The sequence below is a fragment of the Beta vulgaris genome, chromosome 5 (assembly GCF_026745355.1).
Source record: "Beta vulgaris subsp. vulgaris cultivar EL10 chromosome 5, EL10.2, whole genome shotgun sequence".
Taxonomy (NCBI): Eukaryota; Viridiplantae; Streptophyta; class Magnoliopsida; order Caryophyllales; family Amaranthaceae; genus Beta; species Beta vulgaris.
The window spans coordinates 30,050,486-30,061,442 of record NC_079206.1 but is presented as its reverse complement, the minus strand read 5'-3'; the positions used below and the strand labels follow the sequence as shown (position 1 = coordinate 30,061,442).

General features: G+C 34.0%; 2 protein-coding genes across 3 annotated transcripts; one reads left to right on the top strand and one right to left on the bottom strand.

The window, feature by feature from the left end:
- Positions 1 to 994: 994 nt before the first annotated feature.
- LOC104908146 (peroxidase 57) lies at positions 995 to 6,283 on the top strand. Its single transcript, XM_010697231.4, has 2 exons — positions 995 to 1,251; positions 5,423 to 6,283. Exons 1-2 carry the CDS (start codon positions 1,039 to 1,041, stop codon positions 6,176 to 6,178), a joined length of 969 nt encoding a protein of 322 aa, XP_010695533.1. The 5' UTR covers positions 995 to 1,038; the 3' UTR covers positions 6,179 to 6,283.
- Positions 6,284 to 6,891: 608 nt separating this feature from the next.
- LOC104908147 (cyclic dof factor 2) lies at positions 6,892 to 10,433 on the bottom strand. 2 transcript variants are annotated; one of them, XM_057395085.1, is made up of 3 exons: positions 9,890 to 10,020; positions 9,110 to 9,461; positions 6,892 to 8,340 (listed from the first exon to the last, which is right to left on the bottom strand). In XM_057395085.1, exon 3 carries the CDS (start codon positions 8,320 to 8,322, stop codon positions 7,336 to 7,338), a length of 987 nt encoding a protein of 328 aa, XP_057251068.1. In that variant the 5' UTR covers positions 8,323 to 8,340; positions 9,110 to 9,461; positions 9,890 to 10,020; the 3' UTR covers positions 6,892 to 7,335. The 2 variants fall into 2 exon arrangements, with proteins under 2 accessions (XP_057251068.1, XP_010695534.1); XM_010697232.4 differs by lacking the exon at positions 9,110 to 9,461 and having other exon boundaries at positions 9,890 to 10,433.
- Between the last annotated feature and the right edge of the window lie 524 nt (positions 10,434 to 10,957).

Genomic DNA, 10,957 nt, shown 5'->3' with positions numbered 1-10,957 from the left:
TCCCCTTCTCCTTCATGTCCCCTTCTCCTTCTAAACGACAATGGCCAGCCGAGCGAAGAGCTGTGGAAAACAAAAAAAATCAGGCAAACGAAAGAATAATACCAAAAAGGATAAGCCAATCGGAGTATAAGAGATGCTCACCTCGACCCACGAGCGAAATATCTTGTTCGTATTATGCTCCCCCCAAGTCTTATTAATATATTGTTGGTCGGTAGGGGAGTAGAGGTACTCGATGGCAGTGGTCTAGCGGGTGTCCTTCTGACGATTAAGCTTAGAGAAGGGCTTAGATACCACAACAGCAACATCGTCCGGGACCTCCCTCGGTTGATCTTAGGGATCGTGCCCCAAAAAGGAGGCATTAGGGGTAACTTATAATTACCGACTGGCTTATGGTTGCCTCAAAATGTAAGTGACTATAGCAGCACTATAACTTGTGTGCCTCAAAAAGTTGGCTTTAGGGGCAACCAATAATTAGCAACATGCATATGGTTGCCTCTAAACATAAGTGTCTCTAGGGGCACCATAACTTGTGTGCCTCAAAAAGGTGGTATTAGGTGCGACCTATAACTAGCGACGGACTAATTAGAAGCAGCAAGAAAATTGCTTCTAAACACCATTAGAGGCTACAAATATATATTTAGATACAATTTATGTTTGCCTCTAGCTTTTCTTGTAGTGCAAGTTTTACTAACTTTTTAGGAGCACAAGATTTCCTTTCATTAGCTTCTAGTTTTGTTTTGTTTGGATGTGTTTATAATTTCTTGTATGATTTCTCGATGTCAAAAAAAATTATTTATTAAGAAATACTTACTACTATTAATTCTTAGGACAGCGTATATCAAACCATTAAAAAAATTTCCTGAACAAGTTATGAATGTTATAAATGAATCGAATAATGACACTTGTATATTTGTATTTGAACATTTTGTTAATTTTTTTCAAGTACTACGGGGACAAAATCTGAGTTCAACTACCTCCCTCGTTTATATATAGTTTTCCTGATCTAGCCACTCCTACACAAGTATCCATACACAAACCATGACTAACTATAGCCTTAAAAGAGCTTCTAAACTTTACCTGCTGTTCATCACGCTCCCCCTCAGTTTAGCTACTCTAAGAGTTGGTTTCTACACAACCTCTTGCCCTCTAGCTGAATCTACCATTCGTCGAATCGTCCAACAACGCTTTGTTGCAGACAAATCTGTAACTCCTGCCTTACTTCGCATGCATTACCATGATTGTTTTGTTAGGGTAAGAACGTACGAATTATGTACTATCTTATGTATAATATTCTCTTCTAACATCGTCTTCGTTGTTCATACACATAATGGTGGCTAATAATGAAATTTCTCGTTTTCAACTTTAGAACTAGTTATCAATGAAACACTAAATTTTGTTTATCAGTTTCTCATTATGTTGAACTTTTGATTTTTTGTGGTTATAATTTTTAAACTTTGATAATGATTCTTCTCATATTATTAAAAACAAAAAAAAAAAATCAATCAGACCGTTGTTAGTGTTGTTATGATGAATATTGTGTTTATGCTATAATCTAACAAAATTCAAAATTCACAACTAAGGATATCAATCTATATATGGTTGAGTTCTAATGAGAGGTCTCTTATGGTGAGAATCGTGAGAAAGTATGACAAAAATAGGGCAGTGCACCAAAGGACTCAAGCCCAAAATAAATTCCTAAAAATGTTTTTTATCTTTCTTTTAAGTTGAAGGAGACCCACACAAACGACTTATGAAATAGACATCTCATCCCCTAACCTTGATATTCTATTAGTAAACGCTAAAGAAAGTCAAGCTCATTCTCCTATAAGTCAATTCTCCTCTACAAATTGAATTGTTATATATATATATATATATATATATATATATATATATATTATATATATATAATATATATATATATATATATATATATATATATAGGGTTGGTTGGGTTCTAGTGAGAACCCTCTTATGGTGAGAACCGTGAGAACCACTTAAAATGAGCAAGAACTTCCTAAAATGAGCAAAAAAAAAGTAACAAATGAGCAAAAACATAAAATGAGTCGAAAACATTAAGTTATCAAAAACGTAAAATGAACAAAAATGTAAAAGAAGAAAAACGTAATATGAGCATAAAAAAGTTAAATGAGAAAAAAAAGTAAAATCAGCAAAACGTAAAATGAGCAAAAACGTTGATAAATGAGCATAAAATTGTTGAATGAGCAAAACCATAAAATAAGTGAAACAAAAAAAATGAGCAAAAATGTTATGAAATGATCAAAATCTTCGTAAAATGAGGAAAAATGAGTGGTTCTCACCATAAGGGTGGTTCTCATATGAACTTAAACCTATATATATATATATATATAATATATATATATATTATATAATATATATATATATATATATATATATACTTCATCCATTTTGTTTTAAATGAAACATTGGAGGAAATGACACTATTCATTATTGAATTTAGACTCCAATTTATCGTCATTATATAAAGAAAAACATAGTCAAGTGGGATCTTGTTAGATTCGTCTCGATTCATACTATCAAATTATAACTTTTTTTTTATATTTTTTATGTGTACACAACTAAAGATATTAATATTTAAGGAAGCATGTTGGGTTGCATGAAAACCAAACGTTTTTTTTTTCAAAACATAATGGAGGAATTAATTCAAAAATATATATTGAGTACGGGTAATATACCCTATATTTCATTTATTGAGAAATAAGATTAGAATAAAACGTTTCCATATAAAGAAATCAACGGTTTTCACATAACAGTGCATAACATCATTTAGTAGAACTCCCTTGACATATACGACCCGTTTGGTTGATACTCATAAATTGTGATAATGATTATACATTTTAGTGTAAATTTGTAAAATAGTTCTCATGTCAATTACTTATGGTAATGTTACTCCATCCAAAATAATCTATTTTCTTTCTAAATTTTCATTACCATCCATTACCATAGGAGAAGGTGGTATTGAGTAGGAATGAAAATTCATGAAAAAAAAACCACATGTTTGAAGATGCAGTTTCATTACCATGAGTGTCGACATGATTTTCTTGTAAAATTACACTTCAATTCATTACTATTACCACTATTTATAACCATTAACCAAACGGACGAATAAGATACGACAATTAGCTAGATACTTCCAATATCAGGTTCAAATAGAATAAAACGTTTCTTAAAGCGGCTATTTCCCCCTTTGTCAATGAAAAACTTTGATACGTTTCCTTTCCATAATAGTAAATTTGTCAATAGTAGCATGGGTCACGCATGTAATTTAACTTGAAAAGCCTAATTTAATCCTTAGCTGGTGTGTTCCTGTTTTTCAGAGAGTGCTTTGATAGTAAGTTCTTGTTCGCATCAAGAAATGTAAGGATGTGTAAGTTTACTTCATAGGAAATTCAGTAATGTTCGCATCAACGTAGTAAGTAGAGTGCTGAAACTAATATTGAATTGTAATTAATGAAGTGCACAATTAATAGCTATACTCCCTTTTGTCTTTTTCGTACTTGCTATAATAAGCTATAAATGGATTATGGATGTCCTAAGTTACATGCTACATTTCCTTTAGCTCATGGGATTCCCATAATATTTCTACCTGTTTCCAACTGGTCTCTTTTTGGTATTTTACCCAAATAATTGTACCTATATTACATTTCCTTTTTGACACTTAGCTACTAATAAAATAATCGTTCGAATTCCAGCATATGCATAATTTAAACAAATGAACAAGAAAGTAATAGTTTACTATCAAATTTTAGCTCACCCCTATTATCAATAACTAGATACTCCCCTTTTTCCCAAATTTACTTGCACATGTACTTTCTTTATCCATATTCATATTAATATATAGAATCAAAATGTGTGGGCAAACATGTGTAGTTTGTCACGTATTACGTCTAACATAGTATTTGTATGACTTTATATATAAAATATAGAGCTCCTACCAATGAAGTAAAATATCAATTATGATCATTTACTCCTAAGAAAACTTATTAAAGTATTTATTACAAGTTTTTACATTACAAAATAAAAATAAGCAATACAATTGCTTCATGATAAGATTAGACTAAACTATGATGTTTTATATACATACATATATAATACAAATAAAAGGGTTTATTCCTTTCTTGCTAATATATAATCACTATTCCTCCCAAAATGTCTTTAACATGTCTTAAACTCTTGATTTCCTAATATGCATGTCATTATCCAACCATCAAACCTCCAACTTTTATTTGTAACAAAATATCAATCGTCAATCCAAACAATTATATCATGGCCTTATCAAATAGCTTGGGACATCACTCGATCCCAACAATTAGTTGTCAATGAAAATATTGTTGAATTATTCTCAATCTAATTATGAAATCCTTGCACGAAATAAAATACGTAGCTATAATTATATTTTTTATAATAATTTGTTGTGTGTTAACAGATGTACCTGCCTAAAGTCTGCAAAGTAATAGAAGTATGGAGCTGAAGGACTAGTATACTTCCTTGTATCAAAGACCACAAGTTACACCAGTTTTCCCCCGTAGTTTTCCCAAAACCAGGAAACGTTAATTTAGAAAATAGAGGGTCAATTTTGCGATCAAGACATAAACAAAAGAGAGAGAGATTAGTACCCAAGTTCTAATCCATCTCCTAAGAATATGATATGTTCCCTGAAGCGACAAGAAATATTTTCTTATAGTTATAAGCACCTAAAAGAAAACAAGTATTCCCAAACAAAGAAAATATTCGTTTGAACCTGCCAACCTCTTTTTACCAGTTTATATAAATATGTTCAACATTAATTTCATTTCTATACGCAATTCATGTATGTACTTAATATAGCAATCCATAATAATCATATGATCATTATTACTAAACAGTACTTGGTTTATTGGTATGGTTTGTCCCTATTAAAGACACCTTGAGAGTGGGAGTCTCTTATCCTTCCCCCAACTCCTAAGGAACCTTGCCTGCGTTGGTGGGACGAATATTCATACAAGAAGTTTTGGGATCCACTAGGACACTTTTCCTTACCAATTTAGAATATATAAGAAGGTATTTGGTATGAAAATTTTTGATATAGGAAACGTATTCAAATAAGTGTTTCTATTTCTAATTGTTTGGTATGAGTGTTAAATAACAAATACCATTTCCAAAGGGAAACATAATTCCCCCATTTGTTACCCTTATCAAACTAGTGGAAACAAATCACGTTTCTTTACTCAATCATAAATCTCTCAATTGTTTCCATTCCACTAGCATACCCAACAACAATTAAAGGTAACGGTTATTATTTTTATTTCCACTCCTTATCCAAATCCTTTTTCCATTCCGTTTACGTTTATTATACCAAACGCTGTCTAAATTGATATGATCATTATTTTCATTCTCTTTGTAGGGTTGTGATGCGTCCATACTCATAGACTCAACTCGCAGCAATCAAACAGAGAAAGGTGCAGGTGCTAACTTAGGCGTACGAGGATACGAAGTGATAGATCAAATCAAAGCTAGGCTAGAAAGTATATGCCCTGAAACCGTCTCATGTGCAGACATCATAGCACTAGCGACCAGGGAAGCTCTACGCCTAGCAGGAGGCCCAAATTATGACGTGCCAACGGGTCGAAGAGATGGGCGTATATCGAGATCTGATGAGGTAAACCTGCCCGGCCCATCATCCACAGTATCAGAGGCTCAAAAAGTGTTTCGTGCCCATGGGTTGACCCTGGATGAAATGGTGGTGCTCTTGGGTGCTCACACTGTTGGAACTGCTCACTGCAGTTTCTTTCGAGATAGGCTATCAAACTTCCGAGGAAGTGGAGCTCCAGATCCTACAATGGAACGAGGAATGGTTGATAAACTTAAGAATACATGCGGTTCGAAAATTGTGGATCGTACTGTATTCTTGGACGAAAACACTTCATTTTTGGTGGATAACATGTACTACAAGCAAATAATTAGGAAAAGAGGGGTGCTAAAAATTGACCAGGAGATAGAAGAGGACATGGCAAGTTCCAAGTTTGTAGCAAAATTAGCAGCAGATAATGCCTTGTTTGGAGAACACTTTGCAAAGGCAATGGTGAAACTGGGGAGTTCTCGAGTCCTTGAGGGTCGTGATGGGGAGATTAGACGAAACTGTAGGGTAATCAATCATTAGAAGCATTTAAGGAGTTCTAAGTGAACTAGTTACATGGGCTAAATACCAAGGAACTAGCCTATATAATAAACAGCTGAATAAATGAATTACATGTTTTTCGATCTCCTTTATCTTTTGAGTATGGCTTAATAGCATACAATCTGTTGGCAAACATGAAAGGATTAGAGGAAGGGGTGAGTCCCATACAATTACTTAAAAGCCCTCTATCTTTCTCGTTTTGCTAACAAACAATTTGCCATTTAGGATTTTTCTTATTTTTCGGCATGCTGACTTCTCAAAGTTTGATGAACGAAATAAGTTTGTATGTGTCTTCCTCATCAGTTTCCTTTCTAACAAGTATGTATGTGTGATCCTGATCAATTGCCTTTCTAAGAAGTTGCTGTGTGTTTTCCTGATCAATTTCCTTTCTAAGAAGTTTTTTTGGAGACATTCGACCTTCGCTAGCGGATTCAAATCTTCAAGCAAAAGCACACAGCTTCCCTGTTAATTGGTTAGCAGTTGTCGAACACGGAAGGGAGGAGAACCAGCAAGGAACGAGTGTGTGTGCTAGCATTTTTCTTTCAAATTGTTCCAATTATGGATATACAACCTATCTTGAAACAACTGCTATGAAATTGTTAATGACAACTGTGAGATAACAGAGCACAATATAGTTGTTACTTGTTAGGTACAACTGTAAGACTAGTTTAATCAGTAGTTTTCAGTAAGGGAGCTAAAAACAAAGCATGTATGATTTCATCTAACGAGTCGCAATAGCATGTGTGATTTCATATAACAAGTCGCAATCATTTTTGTCAAGAATTGCCTAAAAGTTCCCATTTTAGAGATAAAAAAAACTACAACATCTTGATAACTCTGAATATCTATATACTTCTGATGTTGTGTATTGTCTTCTTTCTGAAAAGCTGCATTTTTCCAAGTCAGATTGATGAAATCCAAGTCATTTCAGCTAGAAAGCCTTTTCTTTCTACAGCACTCAGGTTCATGACCATTTTCAAGCTCAGTTAGATGGCGTAGAACAGATAGAATTCCGACCTTCAAGCTGTCACTTCTGTCATAATCAGAAACTGGCTGTACATGTCTCCGTCCTTGATAACCTGAAGTGTTCTTTGTGTTCGAAACCTTACTTGCCAAATGTTTCCTAGATGAAAAACTTTTCATGTTTCATGTAGCTCATGAATTTTTATGGTTTTGGGAGCTGAAATGCCTTCTTCAATACGCCCCTTGTGCACTGCATTAGTATCTCTAGAATGCTTACCAAGAACTTGCAGCCGACTGCCATTGCTAAAGAATGGTGGAGAGACGCACCCATTATTTGACACCGCTAATGATATATTTCTAGACCCAGCAACCCAAACAGGAATGCAGTTCATATAGGCAGCAGGAACAATCTGATAAGATATATTAGGTGCAGCAAATCGAGGAACTGTCAATGACACAGAACCATTTGAATGGGGGGCATCTGAAGCAGTAGTCTGTGGAGGGACAACGTAATGATACAAATGCTGCTGTGAAGAAACATCGCTGTTGATCCCTCTTATCTCAGAGCAACCATTACTCTGTCTGCCGCATAACAAGTTTGGCGTGGAATTATCACAATGAGGTGACTCGGGACCGAATTTCAGGACCATTTCATTTGGACTTGAACCTGTACAAGAGCTAGAAGATTCTTCACAAGATAGTAGTTGATTTGTTGATTCTGTTGTCTCAGCCATCATTGTGGGTCCTCCATCCGAAGATGCAATTACTTGACGGTATTGAGAAGCTAAATGCTTGTTTCTGCGCCGTCCTGCACCGACAGGAACATTTCTCACAGTGCCTCCAGCTGCTGTCCAATACCTCTGGCAGCTTTTGCAGAAGTGTCTAGGTTGATTGACATTGTAATTATTAAAGTAGCAAAACTTAGTATCTGAACTATTGCATCGCGGACATGGAAGGATTTTGTCTGGTCTTCGCATCGGTTTTGGTTCTCCAGAACCATCAGAGTCTTCCTGGTGACCCTTCGGCTTCATAGTTGCTTGCGATGCAATGGGATGCTTTATGGAACTTTGTAATTGTTCACCCTTGCAGCATTCAGTAGAAACAACCTCATCCATTATTAAAGAGTTCTCATTTCTACACTCCTCTGCTTCTGGTTTTGCCATCAAGCTTGATCCATTGTCCTGCAATTGGAAAAGTAACAACTGAGAAAATATACTAAAAGAGGCTGCACATTCTGAGAAGAACAGAAAATTTTCTTCATACACATGCCATGGAAACGAATAGTAGTTTCTTCATATATATAAGAAGTTCAAGAGACAACAATGGCCACAATTGAGCATGTATCCAACAAACCAAAGGTTGAAATTGAGTATTGTCATCAATTCAAGAAGTTTTGAGACAATCAGCATATAGTCTTAGTGTCTCGACGTCCAACTCATCTATTTAGTGAAAAAAAAATTGCACAAAATGAAGTGTAGAAATATATATCCATGTTGGAGTGACAAGGATATGACACTAGTACTTGAAGTAACATGAAGAGGCCAAGTAACATAGGGCACGACGATAATTGATAATTATAGTAATTTTATCTTTGGTTACTTATTTTATTGAAGAAAAATAAAACCTTTTCAAGCAAGCCTCTATATACTAATTAACCTATCAAGAGACTAAAAGAAAGGCTTCATACAAATACATATGATATCCTGCACCTGTAAGAAGTGATGGAGACACTTGCATAATGATATAGCTAGTCTCCACAGTCTAGATTTAACAAATTAACAATAACCGTCACTTTTATTGGGTGTTTGAGTCCAAAAGACCAACCATTACTCCATCCCTCGTACCAAACAACAAGTAACAAAAAAAGTTTCTTGTTTACTTTGCCAACACTTAAAAATCATATACCAAACATGCTCTAAAACACAACTTCTTAAGCAAAATATAATCAACCTGACAGATAAAAGGAAAAGGATAAGTGTCATCATATTAGGCTTTTGTTTGGTTCAACCAGTCAAATGCCAACTTATCTTTAGAGTGTAATTCTATGAGAAGTATTCTATGGATGATAAACTTCATGACAGGTCCTCCCATAGAAATAATTTCCATTATTGGTTTCTAAATATATTTAATGGAGGTTTATCCTGAAAGACATACAACATTATCTTCAATAAAATATGCAAACGATAACTTCAATAGACAAATAAAGCATTAATGAGCTTGAACAAGGATGTCCCACAGACGCCACCATCTTTTCTCTCTCTTTCCCTCTTCCTAAGGTAAGAAAGTTACACCAACCCAGAATCTGAACAACACAGAAATATAAACATCAATTTTTCCTAAAAATGCAAGATTCCATGACCATTTACACTAAAATAAATTACATGGAAATAATTTAAGAACTACCCAACTCATAATATACACTACTAAACGTAAAAACTTAGTTTTTTAGCTATACATATTCATTTGAACATAAAAACTCATGAATTTAACTAAGATCCAAAACAACAAAGTTCAATAGATAAAAACAATAAATGTCACTATAAAAATGCAACTCTAACCAAATACTAGCTCAGAAAACCATTATAATTTTTTATAATATGCATGATAAGCTGTCATTTCAGTTAATAACCAAAACCCAATTGATGAAATTCCTTAAAACACACCAACATGACAAAAGTCATCAAGTGAGCAAGCAAAAACAATACATTAATTTTACCCAAAAGTAAGTACCTGAGATTCAGACTCGTCAGAAAACTGGGATTCAGGCAAAGATATAGTTCTTCCAAAGAGCTTAATTGCTGGATCTTTAGCTACTGCTGCCATATCTTCTCTGCTCATACTATTTTTCTTTCAACTTCGAATCTATTTAACTCATAATAATAACCTACAAAACTATCTTTAATAGACCCAGAAATGAAAAGAAGAAAAAAAGGAGCTTTTTTCAAAGTCTAGTAAAAATGCCACAAATCACTACAGAAAGTTGGAAAAAGCAAAAAAGAGAGAGAAAAAGAACCTGAAGAAAAAGAAAGAAAAAGCCCATAAAGACTTCCTTTCTCATTGGAAAAAATGCTCTTTTTCTCCCCCTTTTTTTCTATTTTTATATGTTTCATTTTATTTTATTTGTGGTTAAGGCCTTAAGGCCTATGGGAGCCAATGAAGCACGAAGAACGTGATGGATGAGGATGATTGAGGAACTCAAATCCATGTTTTCATGCTAATATTTTATGCATTTTGTAACCGCTTTTCTGCATTGATTTTGCTTTTTATGCATTGTTTTTGCTTTTGCCCTATATTTTCCTTTTTCGGAGCTTTTGCTTTTTACCCTTTTTAAAAGATTTTTTTTTTTTTGAAGTGTACAAGTTTTTTTTTTTTTTTTACAACCAAAAAAATTAGACCACCTTCCTTTCGAAGGAAGTGTTCTGCCTAGGCAATGGTCTTGGATTCGACCCAGACCCAATGGGTCCCAACTCATTTATAAGGGTATGGGTTTAGAAATTTTAGATCCAATGGATTTTCTGGGTTCGGGTCCACATATGCTAGACTCAAATCCGACCTGCAGACCTATTTACATAATAGAATTTTTTTTACCTAAATTCTAAGGTTTTATGAGTTGTGATTTTGTGAACTCATTAGTGTTGTAACTCCATATAAGACTTGTATCTTTTTAAGTTGTAACATTTTACGATTTTATGAGTTAATTTTTAAAATTTTGTTTAGATAATGCTTTAAGCATGGATGCAGGAACTATATAAATTAGGGCGAAATTTTTTAATTACATATATTCAAAAATGTAATGAA